Source organism: Chrysemys picta, chromosome 9, assembly GCF_011386835.1.
Source record: "Chrysemys picta bellii isolate R12L10 chromosome 9, ASM1138683v2, whole genome shotgun sequence".
NCBI classification, from domain to species: Eukaryota; Metazoa; Chordata; order Testudines; family Emydidae; genus Chrysemys; species Chrysemys picta.
In genome coordinates, this window is record NC_088799.1 from 55,348,991 (window position 1) to 55,374,237 (window position 25,247).

Sequence of the window (25,247 nt, forward strand, 5' to 3'; positions counted from 1 at the left end):
GCTGAAGCTCAGATTGGGTTTACTCCCACTTCTGCTGCAGGCTTCCTGTGTGACCTTGTAAAAGTCTTAAGAGATTGTGCCTCAGTAATAGGTCACTATCTGATAGTTGTTATGAGAACTAGTGTCTGGAAAGCACTCGGATAGAAGGTTATAAAAATGCAAAGTCTTTTTGTCATAGGAATTGCCCTGTTTAGCTGGACTGTAGAAATCAGTGAGACCCTCCCTCTGTGAATCAGCAGGCTATAGAAAAACTGCACTAAAGTGATACTGACAAGTGGCTTCAAACATCTCCACATACAATACCTCTGGTCTGCTGCAAAAGTACTGATTTCCATTAGAGAACTGAAAGGTTGATACGTTACGCAAGGTATTGCTGCACTCCCTTAAACTTGATTCTCTATGTCACAGCTGGAGGAGGAAACTCTGAATATTTGCCTTCGTGGTTAGAGAGTACCTGAGTCCAAGGACTGTACACAAGTACAATACACTGGTGTTAATCTCTGGGGAGACTGGAGTTCTGCAACCACTAGTCCTTGTGCTGTAGGGTGTGGCACCAGCAGTGTTTACTTTCTAAATTGTTGTGGCATAGATGAAGTCTTAACTCCTGGCTTAAATCAGTGATTCTCATTGTTTGCTAAATGGGAAGAGGGCCCAGGATAGAAACGTGGAAAGGGCAGAGATGCTGTGCCCCCTCAACTCCTGTATATGCGTCTGCCCCAGATTGAGAACCCCGACTTCTCTCATTGTATATAACCTTTGGGTTCCTTCACATCAGCCTGGGGCATGACTCCAGCAGGTGATGCTGTAGGCAGCTCTGTTTAGAGGGCCAGGTGAACTGCAGCAAAGCAGGGCTTGGTCTGTTATGAGGCTCTTGGTTGGATATGAAAAGTGCTGGCTTCGGTGTCTGCCAAATATGCTCATCTGTACTTAGAGCCTGTTCAAAGTGGGGACTTTCCCTTCTCTAGCCCACTCCCAGAGCTTAAAGATGTCACATCTACAACTTCTCTCCTCAGCAGCAAGACCCAATAGAGTTGCCAAGCCTGGGTTTCTCACAGTGAAATGCTTGGGATTGCTGCCAAGTTGGCTCTTAAAATGCCGCTTTTCTTAATTCCTGACGTCTGCAGTGATTTGCTTTGTTTAAAACGTACCTACTTCAGTCACGATGGAAAGTTTCCCCACAGCTGTCATGACAAAGTGCCTTTGTCCCCCACCCTCCAACTGGCACAATAAATTGTTCTTTGCCCTGAGCTGCCATGATATAATTATCCTCCTCCCGCTTGAGATCTGAGTGGAATGTGCTCCCCTATCTCAAGAAGTCAGGTTGGAATGTTCTTTCTCTCCCCTTTCCCCCAGCAGAATCGCATAGAGCATTGTCTCCCTCCATCCCAGATTTCAATGTGATTGGCAACTGCAGGCCTTGATGGGTGCCAAGGAGTTTATATTTGAGTTGTCTTTGCTCACTTCGATTGTGTTGCCTTGTGGTGAAGGATTCCAGGTGGGCTCTTGGAATGCACCATAGTTAAGTTAGACTGACCTGTGTGTGGCTGCTCTCTGCGTGAAGCATGGGACAGTTCATTTCTTAGCATTGAGAACAGCATATAGACCAATTGGCAATCAAAATGGTGATGTTGAGATTTTTCTCCACTTCACTCAGCACTGTGTGAGCATGTGCATGAAGCTTGCCTGCAAGCCAACTAGAGCATCTGTGCAAAGGCTCAGCAAGGTGTAATGTGGCATTTCAAATGGGGTTTTTCTCTCTCACTATTACTTGTTGCTGATCATGGACCAGGATCCCGTTGTGTTAGGCACTGTACAGACATGGAACAGTATTACACAGGGGACATCTGAAGAGATATTTTATGAACCTGGTGTAATCTCGCTGAGTTTCACTTACGTTACTGTGCCATAGGCTGGACAGAATTCTGTTGTAGGCAATCTGAGCATGGAGTCTTACTGTTCCTGTCATGTGTTGTGAGGTAGCAGTAGCTGCACATCAGTAGCGCTTTCCTACTGGGTAGTATTAGCTTATCTCAGAATTGATATGTCTGAGCTATCAGTACTTGTTATGTTTGTGATGTTGCACTCCATAATGTTTTATGGAAATATACTTACAAGGGTAAATATGATGCAAGTGGAATATACTTTATGCAAAAGGTCTCTTGTAAGGTATCATTACAAAGGTTATAATCTACCGAGTGTGTTCATCCTATTTGTATAAATGTACCATTCATGTATCTAAAACTAGAAATATAAAATATAACTCTGAGGGCCTATTGTAATTATGCAAAGTGTGGCCCATTGATGATGGTTAAGAATCTTGATGGCTCCCACTGACTAGGACAATTGGTTGTAAATGGCTCTGTTTACTTGCAAGCCTTCCTGTGTTCCTGTAAGCCAGCCCAGGAAGAATGGTGGAATCCATCTTAAACCTGGTGCTTTTCCATTTAGAAGAAGGGGTGGGAATCCAGAGAGACAGAAGATTCCCGCCTTGTGCCAAAGCTATAAAAGTGGGTGGAAGAGAACAAAGGATGGTCCCAGTCATGAGCGAGCCCCTGTTTTTCACCTAAGATGCTTGCTGGAACTAACAAGGACTGTACCAGGGAAAGGATTGGGCCCAGCCTAGGAAGGAGTCTAGTCTGTGAAAGAAACTTATTGGAATATCTCTGAGGGTGAGATTTACCTGTATTCAGTTTCTTAATGTATTAGGCTCAGACTTCCGTGTTTTTGCTTTATTTTGCTTGGTGACTTACTTTGTTCTGTCTGTTATTACTTGAAACCACTTAAATCCTACTTTTTTATACTTAATAAAATCACTTTTGTTCATTAGTAAACCCAGAGTAAGTGATTAATACCTGGGGGAGCAAACAGCTGTGCATATCTCTCTATCAGTATTATAGAGGGCGAACAGTTTATGAGTTTACCCTGTATAAGCTTTATACAGAGTAAAACGGATTTATTTGGGGTTTGGATCCCATTGGGATATGTTGGGTGTTAGGTGACCTGCTGAGCAGTTTTTGGTTAAAGTCTGCAGCTTTGGTGGACCCAGACCTGGGTCTGTGTTGCGGCTGGCTAGTATGTCTGGCTCAACAAGGCAGGGTTCTGGAGTCCCAAGCTGGCAGGGAAAACTGGCTCAGAGGTAATTCCAGCATGTCAGGTGACAGTCCCAAGGGGATCTCTGTGACTGAATCGGTCAAAATGTTATTCCTGTTTCTGTTCTGTATAGTTAGGGTGAAGGCATGAGCGATCTGCTCCTGCATTCAGTCTGCACGCCAAACTCTCCTGGTTTCCAGTGGGAGGTCAGTGTCCAGAGTAACTGCTGGATTGGGCCTTTGCGTTTTCACTCATTGGCAGAGAAACTCACTAGGTCATGGCTTTGCTGCAGCTGTGGGACTTGTACTGACTTGTTCAGAAATACATGTGAGAAACTTTTCATCAGCTCCTGGTGGTCTCATTTGGTCGTCCTCTCCTCAAACGAAGGCTTCAGGCTGGCATGTGCCACTCCCAGATCTGGGCAAAGGTAGTCTGCCACAAGTATGAGTGGTTCTCGGGTCTGCACTTAAGCAGCTGGGAACTTTGGAGTCTCCCATTCTAGGTGCTGACTTTAGTGTAATTTGATGGGACACAATTCCTGCCTACAGGAGTTGTGCAGTCTCCCCAACACCTTTTGCCAATACAGCAATACTCTAAACTGTGTTGTGTTTGTTACAGAAGCTTAGCCCCCTGCTGCCCACTTCAGTCTCTGCAGTGCTCATGAAACACAAGACAAAACCAGAACTAAATATCGCTCCCCTGTGCTGTTAGCAGTGAGACTGAGATCTGGATCAGATTGCTGAGCCCACAACATACCCTTGTCAGTCCCCAAACAACCTTCTGCAATGGCTGCTCCAGTTCAGTTTCACTTCATTAATGACTATTAATCATTTGCATAAGGGCCAACCAAAAATGGGACTCCATTGTTCTAGGTACTGAACAACCAGTAGTAGATGGTCCCTGCCCTGATGAGCTAACAGCCAGGACAGACACAGGATGGGGAAGGGGTAGAAAACACCAGCAGAGTGAGCAATATGAGGGCAGCCAACTGCATGTTAGTTGCAGGTTCTCCCCCCCCCCCCCCATTTAAATCAGACTTGATGAACAGCAAGCTATTGATCCTGGCTCTACATCACACTCCCGAGTCTCTCCCTCCCCCCCCTCCCTTTCTAGTGTTCTTTCTTTCAAGGTGCAGTGTTCAATATGGATGTTGCCCTCTCCCTCTATGAATGCTGATCACTCTTCAGACAGGAGGGCCTGGGAGTGTCTGTTTACACAGGGGTTCATGTGGATAGTACTTCCCTTCCCTTTCTGAACAGAGTATCCTTAATAGTCTGCTCCATCCCTCCTGGTGCAAGGGTAAGCTGAATCCTGCAGGTGCAGTGGGTTGCAGACAGCACATCTGGCCATTCATCAAGACTGTGGCCATGCTATCCTATCACCCATGTTCTCTAGCTTAGATCATCTTCCTTCCTCCACCCCACACTCCAGTCCTTGCTTGTATCTCTAGTTCCTTTCATCTCTACTGCTCAGTGCTTCACTTCCTCTCTTTCTCCATTTCCAGCATATATTTATTGAAAGTGTAGCACTGTTTGGGTGTTGCCATGGATGCATGAGGATTTTTGGCATATTAAAATCCTGTTCAGCTAGCTGAGTGTGCTGGTTGCCCTTGTCTAGGCCTCTATTGCCCTGTGTGCAGAGGTAATATTGTTGGGAAGGGTTGTTTACCTGCTGTGCCTGGTCCAAAGGCTTCTTAATATGCCCAGTTGGTTTAATTATTAAACATCAACTGAGGCACTCATTGAGGACCAGCTGCAAGAACCCAGTGAGGAAATGGGAAAATGCAGCTGTCCTGACTTCAGATAAAATCTCAGTTGAATTCAAGGTTTAGCTAGGGAGTGGTCCCTCATTGACGTGTTTGTAGGTGAGTATGTATCATGTGCTTGTTCTGAGAAGCCATGGGTGTGGAAACCCATACATTGTAATTGCTTGGTTATTTCCCACAAGTCACGCAGGATTTTCCAGAACTTAGACTTGTCTTTAAGAAAGCCCTTCTGATCACAAAGAGCCTTTTACCACTGCAAAGCAATGCAATACCTCTGAGTCTGCAGCTGGGCCGAATGAAATGGCATCAAAGAGTGATGCAGACTTCCCACCCACATTCATAGTAATGAAGTATTAACTCTGAGGCCCAATTATGACCATTTAAATGCCAATATTACTTTGTGGATCATCACATTAGAAGCATCCCAGTTAATGTGCTTATCTAGTGAGGCTGAATGTATTTGTCACATCTGGACATGCCATTCATTTGAAAGGCTGTTCCAGAAGAAACACTCAGCAGTAGATCAGCTATTTTGTCTCTTTTGATGTATTTAGTTATCTGTGATCCTTGCTGCTGTCCTTCAGAACGGAGTGGCGCTTACCTTGCCAACAGCTAAAGAATAGTGCACTCCACTGGGGTGGTGTAATCAGTATTTCTGAGCAGCTGCTCTTGTGTTATGGTGAAATCTGATAGTAAAATAAACGGGCAAAAGCGAGATAAAACATTCTCCTCTTTCTTAATCTCCCTGCAAAAACCACTGCAGACTTGGGGTGGGGGGATATCCCACTGGATTTCTATTTGCCCTGGTCTTGGGATACCATTCGGCTCAGTTACCACATGCTTACTAGGCTGTAGGAACAGAAGGCTGGATCTGACATTCCAGGGTCTACATTTCTATACGCATACAGCAAACAATCTCATTGTTATTAAACACTTCTATTCTAGTACTACCTAGAGGCCAGTCAGGTCAGGGCCCCATTGTCCTAGGCACTGTACAGAGGTCCTTTGCGATATGCAGTCCCTCGCGCAAAGAGCTGACAGTTTTTTCAGAGACCCCTTTCTATGCACTTGGAGGGATAAGGTAGCGGTCCCCAAACTTTTAGGGTTGCGCTCCCCCCCCCTTGTCCTTGTCCATGCTTACCTGGGGACTGGGAGCGGGGCTGCGGCTTGGGTGCAGACAGGTGTAAGGAGGCCAAGGCTGGGGCCACGGTGTGGGGCCAGGCTGGGAGTGGAGCTCTGGCCAGGGGCCCAGGCTGGGGGCAGAGCTGAGACTGGGGGCGGGGCTGGGAGTGGAACCATGGCTGGGGCATAGTGGGGGCCAGTAGCTGGGGCTGCGTCCAGGTGTAGAGCTGCAGCTGGGCTGTGGTCGGGGGGCCAAGGCTGGGTGTGGGCTGGGAGCTGGGGCCACAGCTGCGGCTGGGGGTGGGGCTGGGGCAGAGAGGGTCTGGGTGGCACTCCCTCCCTGCCCCTGGGACTGGCTGGGCCCCGCCACATACCCCGGAACATTCCCCACGCCCTCTAGGGGGCGTGCCCCACAGTTTGGGGACCACTGGTCTATGATTGTTCTTCATTTCACTTTGGCATGGGGTGGTACCATGGTAAGCCTGTGTGCGGGAAGATATCCTGTCATATATCTGGCAGTCTATTATGGACCTTGAGGATGCCTTGCAATGAAGATGAGCTCTCTCAAAGAAGTGTAGTGGGAATCAGTGTGGTGACAATGACCCTGTTTTAGATTAGTGTGTCCTGTGGGTGGCTTATGGTTTGACCCTTTCACCTTGTCTCTGTCTTCCTGTTAGCACTCCAGGGTGGACCCAGAAGAGCTGTTCACCAAGCTGGAGAGGATTGGTAAAGGCTCGTTTGGCGAAGTGTACAAAGGAATCGACAACCGCACCAAGGAAGTGGTTGCCATCAAGATAATTGACCTGGAGGAGGCGGAGGATGAAATTGAGGACATCCAACAGGAGATCACTGTGCTCAGTCAGTGTGACAGCCCCTACATAACCCGCTACTATGGGTCCTACCTGAAGGTAGTCAAAGCTGCTACGGGAGAGAGCCTCCCTAGTACTCTAGCTCATAAGTCTATGGATGGGGATGATATCCTAGAACTGCAGGAAGCAGGCTGGGGCTTGTGACTAACAGCTGCAGGATGGGTGTCCAGCAGTGGGCTGCACTGTCAGCAAAGAACATCGTAACTGCAGCAAGGGTGTAATGGCAATTTCCATTGCATTTACCAGCCCTGTTATGGATCTTGGCAGTTGCAGAACACACTGTAGTGATCTCCATATACACAATTCACCCAAAGAAGTGGGGTCTCTGCTAGAACGAGAATGCTCCATCGTAGGCCTGGTCCACACTAACCCCCCACTTCGGACTAAGGTACGCAAATTCAGTTATTAACGTAGCTGAATTCGAAGTACCTTAGTCCGAACTTACCGCGGGTCCAGACGCGGCAGGGAGGCTCCCCCGTCGATGCCGCATACTCTTCTCGCCGAGCTGGAGTACCGACGGCGAGCACTTCCGGGATCGATTTATCGCGTCTAGACCAGACGCGATAAATCGATCCCAGAACATCGATTGCCTGCCGCCGGACCCGGAGGTAAGTGTAGACGTACCCAAAGAGGCCCCCAAATAGATTTCCTATAAAGGAAGTAGCTCCCACACAGCCCCCACCCATCTTCTCCTAGGCCAGGGGTGAGCAAACTTTTTGGCCCGAGGGCCACATCGGGGTTGTGCAACTGTATGAAGGGCTGGGTAGGGAAGGCTGTGCCTCCCCAAACAGCCTGGCTCCCAACCCCTATCTTCCCGCTTCCACTTCCTGCCCCCTGACTGCCCCCCTCAGAACACCCATCCAACCCCTCCTGCTCCTTGTCCCCTGACCGCCCCTCCCGGGACCCCTGGGCCCCTATCCAACCCCCCTGCTCCCTGTCCCCTGACTGCCCCGACCCCTATCCACACCCGCGCCACCTGACATCCCCCCGGGATCCCACCCCCTTATCCAACGCCCCCTGTCCCCTGCCTGCCCTCCCGAACCTTGTTCACATCCCCGCCCCCTGACAGACCTCCCGGGACTCCCACTCCCAACCCCTCCTGTTCCCCATCCCCTGACCGCCCCCACCCGAACCTCCACTGCATCCAACCGCCCTCTCCTCCCTGACTGCCCCCCAAAACCGCCCGCTCCCTTAAGCAACCCCTCCGCTCCCCGCCCCCTTACCAGCAGCAGGAGCTCGCAGCCGCAACACCCAGCCAGAGCCAGCTGTGCTCCCCATGCTGCCCAGTGGGAGCGGCGGGCCAGAGCGCGGCCCGTGTGACTGCAGGGGATGGGGACAGCAGGGGAGGGGCCGGGGACTAGGCTCCCTGGCCGGGAGCTCAGGGGCTGGGCAGGACGGTTGCCTTTACACTCATAAAGTGCTGTCTGGCTTTCCTCTCTGGTTTGCCCCTGGCATTGTGTATCAGTGTTTAGCAAGCTGAAGGCCTGAAACTTTGATTTTACAGCTCCGTGATAGTCTGTGCTCCATCTTTTTTCCAACCCCACTCCCTTCCTTCTGGGAGTTGCTCATAACACAACAACAGGCACCTTCAGGAATACTGAGTTGTGCAGAACCAGGTTATTCTCAGGGTTTGAGACCCTAACTCGGGTTTCTTGTAGAGGCTACCGTGGCAGTCTCAGAAAGCACCACTTCTAGTGGAGCCCAGGCTGCCTCCACTCTTCTCTGCATGAACCCCCTTGCATGGCAGTGTGAAGTGGCAGCCCAGCCCTGGTCTCAGCACACCTACCAATTACCTTGGCCTGTCTGAATAAAGGCTGTCAATCGCACTGAACGCTGCCAGTAGGATTGGGTGTTTAAATGGTTTGAGGCTGCCAGACACTCAGCTTCTCACTTAAACCAGGCTGTAATACTGTAAGGGATGAACAGTGAGGTATTGCTATTACTATTGATGTATATGATGGTAGCATCTAAGAACTGTTAAGGATCAGGGCCCTGTTGTGCTAGACACTGTACAGACATGACGGAGAAAACACTCCCTACCCCAGAGAGCTCCCACGCTAGGGGTTGTACAGAATACAACAAGTCAGTGAAACAAAGAGTGCACGAGGACAGGGAGATTGAGGGAACAATGAAATAGACGAAGTGTAACACTTGGAAACAATGTTGGGGTGAGTAGGAGACTAGGTCTGTTGGGGGAGCAATAATGGGGACAGGAGCTTTTTATCTCAGCTGCCATTAGTGATATCTGGTGGCTGTTTGGAGACTTATCTCAGGGTACATCTACACTACAGGGGGGAGTCGATTTAAGATACGCAAATTCAGCTACGTGAATAGCGTAGCTGAATTCGACGTATCGCAGCTGACTTACTGTGAGGACGGCGGCAAAATCGACTTCTGCGGCTTTCTGTCGACGGCGCTTACTCCCACCTCCGCTGGTGGAGTAAGAGCGCCGATTCGGGGATCGATTGTCGCGTCCCGATGGGACGCGATAAATCGATCCCCGAGAGGTCGATTTCTACCCGCCGATTCAGGCGGGTAGTGTAGACCTAGCCTCAGATGAGTTGATAGTCTAGTGAAAAACTGTGGATGCTGCTCAACCACCGTCCCTGTTGGCAGTCTCATTACTGAGGCCAACGACTGAAAAACTACCCTCCTTCCCTTAGAGGGGTTGTTTCTAGGACCAGCTGGAGATACGTCGATAGAGGCACATGTGGAAGATTGCATGGCCGCTGTCTGTGAATAATTTCTGTCTCCAAGAAGCCAGACAAAGCACTAAATTCACATAGAAAAAAATAAAGATTGAAAGGGAAGTGCATGGTGGGATCCCTCCCAGGGTCTAATTTCCATGAAGCAGTACTGTGTCAGGGAGGGATGAATGGAAGCTCGCCTTGCTTGGTCCTAGTCTGGCAGTGGAGGTTGAGTGCCTGTTTGGTCTACTGAGTGAAGAGCTGTGCACAAGTTTCATGGCTGGTGGGGCAGGGCCTGATTGAGATTTGATTTTTGTTTTAATCTTAACACACTGCCCAGTGCTCACCCAAACATGTTTTCCTGCCTCACTTGCAGAGTACCAAGCTGTGGATAATCATGGAGTACTTGGGTGGAGGCTCAGCACTGGATTTGGTAAGTAGCTTGGTCAGGCCTAATCTATTAACATATGGACACATGTGGTCCACAAACAGAGGCTGGAACCTTAGTTTGTGAAACAACCATAAAATTGGTGTTTATTAGCCCCACTAAGCCTTATTCAGAGCCATTTGCCCAAGGAGTAGACAACGCAGAGCAGGCATGCTGGCTACAAAGCCTGTTTTATGCCAGGATGGAGAAATCATTTGCTCTGTGACTCTCTGGGAAGTCTGTACCCGCCTATCTAAGCACCACTGTACAACACACCGTGCTACTCTGTTCTTGAGATAACCTGTCACCTACAATCAGTGGTGGGTTGTCCTGTTTGAATGACACTATATTCATGCTACACCAGATGCTAAAGAATAGAGATGCAGAACACACATGGGTCTCAACTTTGCTGTGTCACACTCCTGCACCTCCACTGATTTACTGCACGTATAAGTGGGACAATGGAAGGACTGGGATAACTCATTTTTCTTGCACGTGTTGGTAACTCCTTTAGTGTGCCCTAACTAAAATGGGCTGATTCAAACACTCCACAGGCAGTCCTCAGTCACACTTAACAGATGTTTATATACCAGCTGTGATACACAATTGATTAAATAGAATGAATCTAAACTTTGGGGTGTTCCTGGCCTATCTGTCTGTGAAGAGTGGGTGGGGTGATGGAATTCCAGTGTCAAAGCTTGTTCTTCTATGTAAAAAGGCATGCCTGGTCTGTAGCACCCCTGTCTGGCCAAGTGTGGCTGAACCATACTCTGCCTTAGTTTCCTTTCTTGAACTCCTTACAAACTCCATACAGGAGTTCCATTAATACCCTGGTTTATTATCATAAACTGTGCCAATCAAAATAAAGTTCTCACAGACTCAATAACTTCCTTCTCAGCCCTATCTAGGTGGAATCTTGTTGTCCCCTGGAGTCTGCTCTCTGACTGTCTCTTACAGAGCTTTTCAGGCTTCTCTCCTTACCTGCCTGGGTTGAGAGAGGGCAGTGGATAGCCCTGAAATATTAAGACTCTATTGCAGCTTCCAGGAGCCTTCTAAGTCTTTGCATCTTCACTCTGTCTTCCCCCGAGCACATCTTGTTTGCCTCTTTTTAAAGCCCGGTTGCCTTCTCTTAAACCAATTGGGCAGCAGCTATTCAGACAGAGGTGCACTGGACCATGCTCCCTCTTAAAGGAACAGTCACACTGTGACACTCACCTTAACAGAGAATTCTTTGAGTTCTCAGCCTTTCCAGTGCGATAACTGATGCCCTGAGCCTGCAGTGAGAACAATGCTGTTGGACCTACTGACTTCAGGGGGGCATTTGCACAGAGTTCATTGCAGGGTCAGGGCCTCAGTTACGCTGAAAAGGCTGAGAACTCAGCTAGGATGGAACAGAGAGTCCTGTGGCCCCTTTAAGACTAACAGATGTATTGGAGCATAAGCTTTCGTGGGTGAATGCCCACTTCGTCGGATGCTCCAATGCATCTGTTAGTGTTAAAGGTGCCACGGGACTCTCTGTTGCTTTTAACAGATCCAGTATAACACGGCTATCCCTCTGATACTCAGCTAGGATGGGGTCTTATCATCTCACCTTGTCTCCAGATAGTCAGAAGCGCCTCTCTTGCTGTTGCACCAGCTAAAATGCTGCCCGCTTGCACACATGTGCCCAGAGCCTTGGACAGATTGGATCTGTATATTTCTATGTGTGTAATGTATTCCCAGCCTAAAGCAGATGAGTGTGGCAAACCTTGGTTTTGGTTCTTGTATTTGATTGGGGTGTGTGTGTGTGTGTGTGTGGGGGGGTATAAAACACAGCAGTAGACTTCCTGATTGGCATGTCTGCCAGCAGGTGTCTGACACTGCTATGGAGGAGATTTTGTATTACAAACTGAGGTCAGGAAATGTGGAACCTGTTAGGAATCACTCTAGTGGTGCGTAAATGTCTGTCATAAAAGTTGTGTAGGAAATTTCAGATCATTTCCCCTCGCTGGTGGTCCTCCTACTACTTATTTTTCCCTCTGTCATTCTCTCACCTCTTCGCTTCTATTTAATGCCTATGTTCCTTCCTTTCTTCCTTCCAAATTCTCTCTCATTCACTCCTCTCCCCACTTTTCTTCCATGTTTAGTTAAAGCCAGGACCCTTGGAAGAGACCTACATTGCCACTATCCTGCGGGAAATCCTCAAGGGCTTAGATTACCTGCACTCTGAGAGGAAGATCCACAGGGACATCAAAGGTCAGGCTTGGAGAACATAGCCCCTTTGCTCATAGTGATGATCCCACCAGCCCTTAGATAAACCTAGAGAAGCAAACTGAGGGTGCAACCAGAATTGCTTTGTAATCCACTACATTTGTTATCAGTAGTTTGTTCCTGAGATCATAAACCTCATATTCTTGCAGATGAGGATGAGTTGCTGCCTATATCTAGGACTTGGGGTAGGGTGGAGTGTCAGCAGCACCAGTCTGGCACCTGTGGTTTGGGTGAGGACATGGAACAAGGGGAGATGAGTTGCCAGAGAGAGGTGAGTTAGCAGAATTGCTCAACTGCCTGCTGACTATTGTTGGTTAGTGTTGGAGCTTCTGTTTCTGTATGTAAGACCCTGAGTAGTCTAAGCACTGATCATTATGGACACAACTTGTCTGTGGCTCTGTTGTGGCTGGAAACTTTTTCAGAATGTGTGACTGGAGCTGCCCCACTGAGAGCTCTGAAGCCTGCATGACAAGAGCACAGCAGTGCTAGAAACAGAAGGGCTGCTGCCATTATTTTCTCCTGCTTCTCATCTTACAGCATCCAAGTGTACTAGACACCATGCAGTACAGAGACAAGGTCCCTGTCCCAAAAAGCTTAGCTGGACTACTTCCCTCCATTGCATCATGCTTGAGATTAAATATATGGAGCTATACCTATCTCATAGAACTGGAAGGGACCCTGAAAGTTCATCGAGTCCAGCCCCCTGCCTTTACTAGCAGGACCAAGTATTGATTTTGCCACAGATCCCTAAGTGGCACCCTCAAGGATTGAACTTGCAACCCTGGGTTTTGCAGGCCAATGCTCCCCCCACTGAGCTATTCCTCCCCAAACAGTCGTGGGGGCATGGGGCAGGACGGATATGGTGATCTCAATAAGAGTATCTGATTGTGCAGAGAGGGTGAGAGCATTGAATATTAAAAGAACTGACCTACTTGCAAGTTGTGGGAAGGGACATGAATGAGGAAGATAGCAACTTGGGGAGCCAGTTCTGGGAAGGTGTTTCATGCACAGGGAAAGTTTGACAAAGATACTGAGGTGATTGTGTCACTGTGTGTACACCTTCTAACTATGTTGGTACACAAGATGTCTAGATTGCTATTACTGGCACCTGGTGTGTCCTTTCTACAAGCAGCTGCAGAGGGGGACAGCAGAGATGTGAGCTTCCTCACACCACTTGCATACCAAACAAACATACACGGTCTCTTTTGGAAAGAGACGTCCCAGAATCCTGAGTGACACTCCCTAGATGAACTGAGTGAGTGGAAGTAATATAAGTTCTAAGGCCAGGACTGCCCACAGTGGCTGGTGATGTTTGGGGGCCCAACTTGAGATGGGCTTAATATTCAACCAGTGCTGTGCACCCATCCACTGAAAATCAGGCCCTTTCAGGATGTCTCAAGATGGGTCTCCAGTGACTCTTTGTGAGGCTCTGTGCTCTGTGAAGGGCCTCCTTCAGCCTCCAGAAATTCCTGCAAAACTAGTCATGGAGCTGCCAGATAAATGTTCCCCTTCTTCCCCTGAATGCATGAACCTGCTTCGAGTTGCTTGAGATACTGAATCTGGAAATCAAAGCTGGAGTTCTCTCTCAAAAACCTGAGCCACTAGATTCTCTGTTGATTACAGGAGTTTCTGGAACCATTTGACTTACTCTTGTTTGTGTGAACAGCTGCCAACGTGCTGCTATCGGAACAAGGGGATGTGAAACTGGCTGACTTTGGTGTGGCTGGACAGCTGACGGACACCCAGATCAAGAGAAATACGTTTGTTGGGACTCCCTTCTGGATGGCACCAGAGGTCATCAAACAGTCTGCCTATGACTTTAAGGTGAGTTGGTGGGGTAGAAGAAGGGCTCTTACACTTTATTGCTGCATTACTTAGGTAATACTACATGCTTATGTTAACATTAGAATGAACATAAAGATTGGAGCCTCAAGAGAGTGGGCTCATCATATGAGGGATTGGGATCTGCTGGGAAAGCCTGTGACTAAATGATCGTAGAGACTAAATACCCCATAGAACTCAGGTGATGCTGGTCCCTTCAGTGAAGTGAATGTTGCATGCATCTTCTGCTAGCCACCAAGTGCATAGCATGACACTTCTCACTCCTCTGAAGTCACTCTTCTCATTCCTCTCTCAGGCAGATATCTGGTCCCTTGGAATCACAGCCATTGAACTTGCAAAGGGAGAGCCTCCGAATTCTGACCTGCATCCTATGAGGGTGCTTTTTCTGATCCCCAAAAACAGCCCTCCAACATTGGAGGGACATCACAGCAAGCCCTTCAAAGAATTTGTAGAAGCCTGTCTCAACAAGGACCCTAGATTTGTAAGTATCATTTCCTTCCTCTCGCTGCAGATAGAATGGAATGTCTGGGACATAGAACTCCAGAGTCCAAAGGTGCCCAGAAATTCTCAGCAGAAAGGCGTGTTAGTGCTACGCTCTTGGAGAGAAATTAGCAGCAGATTGCAAAATGAAAAAGCAGGCATGGCAGAAATAAAAGACAAAGCTTTTGGGTGTTAGTCATGGCTCTTGCAGATCTTGGCTATTGCTAGGTTTAGCACACTCTCTGTTTCCTGATTTGCCACAGAGGCCAACTGCTAAAGAGTTGCTAAAGCACAAGTTCATCACACGCTATACCAAGAAAACCTCATTCCTCATGGAGTTGATTGACCGATTCAAGCGCTGGAAGTCAGAGGGCCATGGAGAGGACTCCAGCTCTGGTGATTCTGACATGTGCGTATGCCACCTGCCTTGGTACTTGTCTCCATACCCTGCTGTGGCCTATCCTCCCAAATCCTATTCACTACCACTTCAGAGTACAGAGTCCCAATTAAGTTGGGAAGAGGGAGGGAGGGTCCATGAGCCAGGTTGGTGTGACTGTTCCCCATCTTCTTCTGGGTAGTGAACATCTGATAGATGTTCAAGCCCCGGTTAGGGGAGCAAAGTATAGATGTCTGAGTAAATAGTATTGCCGTTCTCTTTGCATTTGGTCCCTCCTCATATGCTACTGTGGAGCCTTTGCTCAGTTTTGGATCAATGTAGGTGAGGAGCCAAAAGTATTGGCTGGAGACAGGAAATGTTTTATGAGCTAAGAACTCTAGGACTTGGATCCAGGTCCCAAAATGTGTAAGGCTAGTGGGTTAACCCACTGTGCCACCTAGCCCATAGAGCACTCCTTGAAGTGTCTTCTACCTTCTTTATCTCTAACAGGCATTCGGCTAAATACATTACCTAGCTTCAGAGGAGCCTTCATGGAGGATAGGTCCACCAATGGCTACTAGCCAGGATGGGCAGGGCTGGAGTCCCTAGCCTCTGTTTGCCAGAAGCTGGGAATGGGTGACAGGGCATGGATCACTTGATGATTACCTTTTCTGGCCATTCCCTCTGGGGCATCTGGCATTGGCGACTGTCGGAAGACAGAATACTGTGCTAGATGGACTTTTGGTCTGACCCAGTATGGCTGTTCTTATGTTCAGAGTATGTAGCTCTGAGACCATATTGCAGTAGCTGGATGTGGTCCTGCTACCTGTAGCCAAACTGGTATAAGGAGGTCAAGATGCTTAACAGTGACAAGTGGATTTTTATTTTTTGGGATGGCCAATTTCAGGCCCTTTAAAGGGGCCTGACTCTTCTGAATTGGGTGGTTAGAACTTAATGAAAATCAAACCCTATTAGGGCCTCAAACTGGCATCTAGAATTGCTAGTTACTCTTGAATCTTTACCATAGGTCTCTGTCAGGCCAGATTTATGTCTTTGGTTCATGCAGGGATCTGGGAATTAAAATAATTGAAATGGTAGTTAGCCTGGCTCTATGCAATGAGCTGTATGGACCAGAGAGTCTGATAATCTGAAGGTGTTTCAGTTTGGATGAAATCAGATTTTCTAGACTGACTTGAATTAAATTTCCCCAGTGCACCTAGAGTGGCAGCAGTTGTTCTGCCCCATCGCAAAATGCCCACAGCCCTCGGGTGAAAGGGTAATTATGGCTGGCTGTAATGCATCATCTGGGAGTATAAGGGCTCAGAAATGGAAAGGTTCATGTCCTGTGTGTGTGATATATTGTGCAGGCTGTATGTCTAACTCCTCCTTCTGTTTCTAGTGATGGAGATACAGAAGATGGAGACCAGGGTCCAATCTGGACGTTCCCACCAACTATTCGACCCAGTTCCCTTAAACTGCACAAAGGAATAGCTCTCCATGGCTCTCAGAAGGTCAGTCTGCTGACCTTGTCATCAAAAAACAGGGTGACCAGGAAATGAGTGGGGCCTAGGAGCAGGGAAAGCCGCCTTTCCCGTGCACTCGTATGACATTCTCTGTCCTTAACTTTCTAATATTGCCTCCAGCCTGGCACCTGAGCATGGTGTGGGCAGCATTATAGGGCTGCGTCTTCCATGCCCCCAGGATGCTGACAGTTAATGCTCATTCTCTGAGGATGGGAGTAGGAGTCACCCCAGTAGGAGTCAGCACTAGCCTTTCTACCCAACCAGTTTCATTCCTCCAGTTGTATAGAAGAGTAGCTAATGTTGATCTCTGATAGATGTGTTTCAGACACAGGGGAAGTGGCAGACTGAAGCACCTTTGTGGGCTGGGGTGCACCCTTCCATGGGTATGTCTGCTACATGTATTAATCCTCTCTCCGTATTTTGCTTTCCAGTCTGCTGAGCCCATCAAGCGGCAGCCCCGATCACAGTGTCTCTCCACGCTTGTCCACCCAGTCTTTGGGGAGGTGAGAAGGCCATTTTCTTTGTTAGTGATGGCTGCAGGTAAAGGGGAAGCAGCTGGGTGGTTGTTCGAGAAACATGTAAATGGCAGGGATTCTTGAGGGCGAAGAGGAGCAGGGTGCCTGGCAGGGCCCGGGGGTAGTGAAACATCTCTGTCTTAGTTCAGAAAAGCCAACTCTGTATGTACTGCTTAAAAGAGCTGTCTCCAAAATACCTCTCCTGCCTAAACCTACCCTGGGCAGGAGTACAGTGCTGCCTACAGTTTCTTGCCCTTGTTTTTTCAGCTCTTCCCTCTTCTATGTGAGCCTCATGAGCCCAGGTTACGGAATGCCTGCCCTTCTCTCTGCATCATTCTCTCTTATTGCCTGGTAGCCTGGCCTTCCTCAAGTTCCTCTCCCAATACAGCTTCCCTCACATTACTAGTGCTAGGAGAATGCCTGATTTCAGCAGCCCCCTCACCTGTGTGAGGTTAGGACATGTCCTGCTTGGGCAGAGCAGGAATCAGGGTTTGCCAACACTGGGCAACTTTATTTATTTGTTACTCTGTTTAAATCCCCTGCCTAATGCCATCTGCACCCACTTTGTCTTCCCCTGCTACATGCTGCTGCCCACAGCAGGTCATCAAAACGGCATTTTTCCAGTGAGAGAAGTTAGATCTAGAACTGGACTTCTGAGAGTTCTAGACCTTCCTTCCATCTATCCCAAGTTTTGTCCTGGTTCTTTAATAGGTGGGCCTGGCTGTGATTAGCAGAGGAAGTGCTAAGGAATTAGCCACCATGCAAGCGATGGAGTGGGGGGAGGTGCAGAGGACCTGAAGTAACTGGAAAACCTAAACTTGTCCTAATTGCTGCAATGTTGGTGCTTTTTAGAGCTGCTATTTGATTAACATTATGCATGTAAATGGTGTGAGACAGGAGAGTCAAGGTCGGGTCTACATATCTCCTGTGCTTCTATGGCCCCCCCCTAATATCTTAGCACTGTGAAATCCCCGTGAGAGTCACACCCTTCAGCAAGTGCTTTCAGATTCAGGTGTCTGAAGGCAGGCATCTGAGGGAAAGTGGCCTGATTTTCAGAGGTGTTGAGCACCAGCAATTCCTTCTGGCTTCTGTAGGAGAGGGTTCTTCAGGCACCCACACTTGAAAATAATGTCCCAAAAAGCCTCTAGGCCAGTGTCAAGTAGACTTGCCTCAAAAAGTAGCCTGCCTGTCACAGCTTCCATCCCTATGTGACTGGGATAAAGCCTCGGGCTGGGGGCACTGGTAAGTGTGTTTGAATAGATTGTGCACATTTTCAAAACTTGTTTTATTTCTTACCCTCGTGGAAAAGGCCTCTAGAACCTAACAGGGATGAGTCAGTGTGATTCTGCAAACCTATAAAATTTAATGACCTACAGCCTTTCGAGGGTTTTTTTAACTAGCCTATAGAAAGTTCTCTATTAAATTTCATAGATTTGAAGAATCACACTGTCTTCAACCCTGTTAAGTTCCAGAAGGCTCTTCCATTTGGCTTGCGTTTTATAGGGTAACTTTTAGAACACATTTACAAAATGCACAAAATATTTAAGGCACTTTCCCTTCCTTAGCTTGAAAAACCAAACTAGCTCCCATCACAGACCACTGAACAAGGTGGGTGATGTAATATCTTTATTGGACCAACTTCTGTTGGTGAAAGAAACAAGCTTTTGAGCTACAGAGCTCTATATAGGTCTGGCTGAACAGTTGGTCATTAGATGTTAGTAGCTTGTGGGTTTTCTACCCACTTTGGCATGTGCTTAGCAAAGGAAAGGCCTCATCCCACTGTCCTTCCCCTGAGACCCTGCACTTGAGTTCTTTCATCAAGTGGAGGTGAAAGTAGATCCTTGGGTGAGATTGTGAATGACCTTTCAGTCCAGCAGTTCTCAGTGCACTGAGTGCTGCTTGTCTGTCATTTCCCAACCTTGGTTGCTGCGTATAAATAAATAGTGAAGTACGAGGGTTGCGGTGACATCTGAGGCTTTTTTTGTGTGTGAAATGGCAGTTCACTCATTGAGGAAAGGCAGATGTGTCTTGTTAAATGAAGGTTTCAGAGTAGCAGCCGTGTTAGAACCGGAGTACTTGTGGCACCTTAGAGACTAACAAATTTATTAGAGCATAAGCTTTCGTGGGCTACATCCAAAGAAGTGGGCTGTAGCCCACGAAAGCTTATGCTCTAATAAATTTGTTAGTCTCTAAGGTGCCACAAGTACTCCTGTTCTTTTTGTTAAATAAAGTTAGTTTTCCTCCAGCAGGGGGACTGTGAGCACAGAGATGGTCCCAGCTCCAGATTAGCGTTAAGATTTGCCTTGACCTGCTTTCTGTCTTTGTGAGAGGGGAACGTGAACTCAAAGAATTAGGTTGATCCTACGATTACATGCAAGGAACTATGAGGACAAGTTAAAGCCACTTAATCAGCATTGTCGAGATGAAGGTAGTTAAGGTTTTTAAGTGACCTAGACGGTGGTTAGTTGGCGTAGATATTGCAGTGCGAAGAGGAGCTTCTGCTTTCAGCTTTGCTTTTTGTTTCATGGAATATACTATGGGAAAGGCACAGAGTTCAGGCTGATTGTGCAGGGTACTCTTGCAGGCTGGACTTGCAGAAAGTTACCCAAATGAAGGGGGAAAGAGGCTACAGCAGACAAGCTATTCATGGCCTGGAAAATCTGTGTTATGTCATAAGCAGCGAATAGGTTGTCCTGTTCTGTCTTGATATAGCAACGGTGCTAGGCCTGGAGTTTCCTAATGCTGAATGTTCTGCTCTTTGTGTACTTTAAATAAATGACTGCACCATGCAACTTGCATGAGCTAATGAAAGATAGAACAAAGAGTTCTCATGTAAGATAAAATTCCCCCCTATGCAGAAGCTAGGACAAGGCCTATGCTCCACTCTTGAGCATTTAAATGGCACACAGGCCTTATGCTCCCAATACTTCTGTTAGTCTTAAAGGTGCCCATGCTCTGCATGGGGAATCTCCCTTTTTCAGGATTACACTAGATTGAGGGACCAACTAGCTCAAGGTCTGAAACTTGTCAGCAATCCCCCTTCCACCTCTAGGTAATTAGTTCAAAACAAACCCAGGTTGTTACGGGGAGTGTTCTGTGGCCTCAATCCAGTATCCGTTCCTCACAAAATCCATCACCATACGTGGCACCTCTCTAGTAGCCTCTGTAGAGATCAGTGAGTGAGCATGGCCAATGAACTGTCCTCCGCTCTAGAGGTAGCCACACTGAGGCAGGTTGGCAGTGTGGTGTAGAGAAGCTTGCACTGCTATAAAGCAACAGAGGGTCCTGTGGCACCTTTAAGACTAACAGAAGTATTGGGAGCATAAGCTTTCGTGGGTAAGAACCTCACTTCTTCAGATGCAAGACATCTGAAGACATCTTGCTTCTGAAGAAGTGAGGTTCTTACCCACGAAAGCTTATGCTCCCAATACTTCTGTTAGTCTTAAAGGTGCCACAGGACCTTCTGTTGCTTTTTACAGATTCAGACTAACACGGCTACCCCTCTGATACTTGCACTGCTATGTGGTTCCTGGTCTTTGGACCTCAGGGCTGTCAGTCCAGCGAACTTAATTTGTGTGTGGGAAAACTTGGCAGGGTGTTTGATTTGTTAAAGGCTTGGGTGTGACTTTCTCTCTATGTGAGGTGGGAAGCTAAGTAGCACGTGGAGGAGTGTGTTCAGAAAGTGAGTGAAAACTCACTCTGCTTGGTCTGCCCTTATTCCTATGCAGAGAGGAGAAAGCCCTGGGGTGTGAGGCTTGTAGGAACCTACATGTTAGTTGCCTAGGTCCCCCAACAAAACCACATTGAAAAAGAAGACTCCTTAATATTCATTCTACGCTGATCTGCTTGGTGAATGCTTTCAGATGTCACAAGCTGTTAACACAGTGTTTCTGGCTTGCAGCTCAAAGACAAGCACAAGCAGACTGGAGGGAATGTGGGAGCTATGGAGGAGCTGGAGAATGCCTTTAGCTTGGCTGAGGAGTCCTGCCCAGGCATTTCTGACAAACTGATAGCACACATGGTGGACCGGGTACAAAGGTAAAAACAGTCTCTGACATGTGGGATGGGGATTAGGGGCATGCGTTGAAAATTCAGTGGTTCAGATGTGTTATGGTAAAATCACAGGGCAAGTATAGAAAAATAGAAAGGAGCATAAACGCTGCCAAATTAAGTGCAAGAATGTAATAAGAAAAGCCAAAAAGGAGTTTGAAGAACGGCTAGCCAAAAACTCAAAAGGTAATAACAAAATGTTTTTTAAGTACATCAGAAGCAGGAAGTCTGCTAAACAACCAGTGGGGCCCCTTGATGATCGAGATACAAAAGGAGCACTTAAAGACGATAAAGTCATTGCGGAGAAACTAAATGGATTCTTTGCTTCAGTCTTCATGGCTGAGATTCCCAAACCTGAGCCGGCTTTTGTAGGTGACAGATATGAGGAACTGTCACAGATTGAAGTGTCACTAGAGGAGGTTTTGGAATTAATTGATAAACTTAACATTAACAAATCACCGGGACCAGATGACATTCACCCAAGAGTTCTGAAAGAACTCAAATGTGAAGTTGCGGAACTGTTAACTAAGGTTTGTAACCTGTCCTTTAAATAGCCTTCTGTACCCAATGACTGGAAGTATTTGTAACGCCAATATTTAAAAAGGGCTCTAGAGGTGATCCCGGCAATTACAGACCGGTAAGTCTAACGTCGGTACCAGGCGAATTAGTCGAAACAATAGTTAAGAATAAAATTGTCAGACACATAGAAAACAAACTGTTGAGCAATAATCAACATGGTTTCTGTAGGGAAATCGTGTCATACTAATCTATTAGAGTTCTTTTGAAGGGGTCAACAAACATGTGGACAAGGGGGATCCAGTGGACATAGTGTACTTAGATTACCAGAAAGCCTTTGACAAGGTCCCTCACCAAAGGCTCTTACGTAAATTAAGCTGTCATGGGATAAAAGGGAAGGTCCTTTCATGGATTGAGAACTGGTTAAAAGACTGGGAACAAAGGGTAGGAATTAATGGTAAATTCTCAGAATGGAGAGGGGTAACTAGTGGTGTTCCCCAAGGGTCAGTCCTTGGACCAATCCTATTCAACTTATTTATAAATGATCTGGAGAAAGGGGTAAACAGCAAGGTGGCAAAGTTTGCAGATGATACTAAACTGCTCAAGATAGTTAAGACCAAAGCAGACTGTGACAAACTTCAAAAAGATCTCACAAAACTAAGTGATTGGGCAACAAAATAGCAAATGAAATTTAATGTGGATAAATGTAAAGTAATGCACATTGGAAAAAATAACCCCAACTATACATACAATATGATGGGGGCTAATTTAGCTACAAGAAGTCAGGAAAAAGATCTTGGAGTCATCGTGGATAATTCTCTGAAGATGTCCACGCAGTGTGCAGAGGCGGTCAAAAAAGCAAACAGGATGTTAGGGATCATTAAAAAGGGGATAGAGAATAAGACTGAGAATATATTATTGCCCTTATATAAATCAATGGTACGCCCACATCTCGAATACTGCATACAGATGTGGTCTCATCTAAAAAAAGATATACTGGCACTAGAAAAGGTTCAGAAAAGGGCAACTAAAATGATTAGGGGTTTGGAACGGGTACTATATGAGGAGAGATTAAAGAGGCTAGGACTCTTCAGCTTGGAAAAGAGGAGACTAAGGGGGGATATGATAGAGGTATATAAAATCATGAGTGATGTGGAGAAAGTGGATAAGGAAAAGTTATTTACTTATTCCCATAATACAAGAACTAGGGGTCACCAAATGAAATTAATAGGCAGCAGGTTTAAAACAAATACAAGGAAGTTCTTCTTCACACAGTGCAGTGTCAACTTGTGGAACTCCTTACCTGAGGAGGTTGTGAAGGCTAGGACTATAACAGCGTTTAAAAGAGAACTGGATAAATTCATGGTGGTTAAGTCCATTAATGGCGATTAGCCACGATGGGTGAGGAATGGTGTCCCTAGCCTCTGTTTGTCAGAGGATGGAGATGGATGGCAGGAGAGAGATCACTTGATCATTGCCTGTTAGGTCCACTCCCTCTGGGGCACCTGGCATTGGTCACTGTCGGTAGACAGGATACTGGGCTAGATGGACCTTTGGTCTGACCCGGTACGGCCGTTCTTATGGATTTGTCATTCAAGAGCCAAAACATCCAAGAAGCAAACTTGACTGAAGCAAACCTTGAGATGTCTAAGACACTACTTTGAATCATTCTCCATTATGATGCGTTGTCATGCTGAATATAGCTGTGCAGAGCGTATGGCTAGTGTCCTGAGCATCAAGCGATACTTTCAGCCACTTTCTGCTCTGATGCATGATGTGTCATGGGTTGTTACTAGCCCCGCTAGTGCGACTGTGTACCATATCATTCATTTACAATTCAGAGCACTACCATCCTCTCAAAATCTGTTTTCAAGAACTGTTGGCGCTCAAACACATGTGAGACGTGAAAGCTAACTGCAGCTTGCTAGGACTAACCAGGGGAGCTATGGATGGAGTGTAGTTGTAGTCGTGTTGGTCTGAGGAGATTAGAGTTGAGCTATGTCAGTTTCAGAGGAATGTAGGGAAGGGGATGCACCTTGTCTTGGTTTTACATAAACCATGGCAGCTGAAGGGGAATAAGACAAAAGTAACAAACAGTGGAAATCGCAGATCTTCTGTATGCATTTGGATGTTCTGTTGTATTTGCAAAGATTTAAAACTGCTTGTAGTATTTTGGCTGTATTGCTGAGTATTTTTATCCTTTTGATCTGCTTATACACAAATAAATGTTTAATTACACGTCACATTTCTTAAAACTCTGCTAGATTTTTAAGTAGAACTCCGTAAGCAGATGAGGCGTAACTTCCTTCATGTCGTTTTGGAGATTCTGCTGTTGGCAAAAAACTGAGTGCTGATTTTGCTTTCCATTAATATTTTGAGACAAGAAACTAACCCCCTGCATCCTCCTAAATAACGACCCAACATATGCTTGGTTTCTTTTGACTCTTTAGAATCATAGAATCATAGAATATCAGAGTTGGAAGGGACCTCAAGAGGTCATCTAGTCCAACCCCCTGCTCAAAGCAGGACCAATTCCCAGCTAAATCCTCCCAGCCAGGGCTTTGTCAAGCCGGGCCTTAAAAACCTCCAAGGAAGGAGAATCCACCACCTCCCTAGGTAACTCATTCCAGTGTTTCACCACCCTCCTAGTGAAATAGTTTTTCCTGATATCCAACCTGGACCTCTCCCACTGCAACTTGAGACCATTGCTCCTTGTTCTGTCATCTGCCACCACTGAGAACAGCCGAGCTCCATCCTCTTTGGAGCCCCCCTTCAGGTAGTTGAAGGCTGCTATCAAATCCCCCCTCATTCTTCTCTTCTGGAGACTAAACAATCCCAGTTCCCTCAGCCTCTCCTCATAAGTCATGTGCTCCAGACCCCTAATCATTTTTGTTGCCCTCCGCTGGACTCTTTCCAATTTTTCCACATCCTTCTTGTAGTGTGGGGCCCAAAACTGGACACAGTATTCCAGATGAGGCCTCACCAATATCGAATAAAGGGGAACGATCACGTTCCTCGATCTTCTGGCAATGCCCCTACTTATACAGCCCAAAATGCCGTTAGCCTTCTTGGCAACAAGAGCACACTGTTGACTCATATCCAGCTTCTCGTCCACTGTGACCCCTAGGTCCTTTTCTGCAGAACTGCTACCTAGCCATTCGGTCCCTAGTCTGTAGCAGTGCATGGGATTCTCCCGTCCTAAGTGCAGGACTCTGCACTTGTCCTTGTTGAACCTCATCAGGTTTTTTTCGGCCCAATCCTCTAATTTGTCTAGGTCCCTCTGTATCCGATCCCTACCCTCTAGTGTATCTACCACGCCTCCTAGTTTAGTGTCATCTGCAAACTTGCTGAGAGTGCAGTCCACACCATCCTCCAGATCATTAATAAAGATATTAAACAAAACCGGCCCCAGGACCGACCCTTGGGGCACTCCGCTTGAAACCGGCTGCCAACTAGACATGGAGCCATTGATCACTACCCGTTGAGCCCGACTATCTAGCCAGCTTTCTATCCACCTTACAGTCCATTCATCCAGCCCAAACTTCTTTAACTTGGCGGCAAGAATACTTTGGGAGACCGTATCAAAAGCTTTGCTAAAGTCAAGGAATAACACATCCACTGCTTTCCCCTCATCCACAGAGCCAGTTCTCTCATCATAGAAGGCAATTAGGTTAGTCAGGCACGACTTCTCCTTCGTGAATCCATGCTGACTGTTCCTGATCACTTTCCTCTCCT

The 25,247-nt window shown here is 47.0% G+C and overlaps 2 protein-coding genes across 10 annotated transcripts in view; one reads left to right on the forward strand and one right to left on the reverse strand.

The window, feature by feature from the left end:
- FARP2 (FERM, ARH/RhoGEF and pleckstrin domain protein 2) overlaps positions 1–25,247 on the reverse strand; it is a 270,101-nt gene that overhangs the window by 23,053 nt on the left and 221,801 nt on the right. The gene's annotated exons all lie outside the window — the stretch shown is intronic.
- Positions 1–25,247, forward strand: part of STK25 (serine/threonine kinase 25) — a 33,853-nt gene that overhangs the window by 3,435 nt on the left and 5,171 nt on the right. For 6 of the 9 annotated variants that reach the window (XM_008175362.4, XM_065557161.1, XM_065557159.1 and 3 more), the window contains 9 exons: positions 6,655–6,885; positions 9,910–9,966; positions 12,087–12,195; positions 13,877–14,034; positions 14,348–14,533; positions 14,796–14,941; positions 16,308–16,419; positions 16,863–16,934; positions 20,848–20,984. In XM_008175362.4, coding sequence (XP_008173584.1) covers positions 6,655–6,885; positions 9,910–9,966; positions 12,087–12,195; positions 13,877–14,034; positions 14,348–14,533; positions 14,796–14,941; positions 16,308–16,419; positions 16,863–16,934; positions 20,848–20,984 — 1,208 coding nt within the window. The remainder of the gene's footprint in view (positions 1–6,654; positions 6,886–9,909; positions 9,967–12,086; positions 12,196–13,876; positions 14,035–14,347; positions 14,534–14,795; positions 14,942–16,307; positions 16,420–16,862; positions 16,935–20,847; positions 20,985–25,247) is intronic. The other 3 variants (XM_065557157.1, XM_065557158.1, XM_042853389.2) reach the window with 1 other exon arrangement.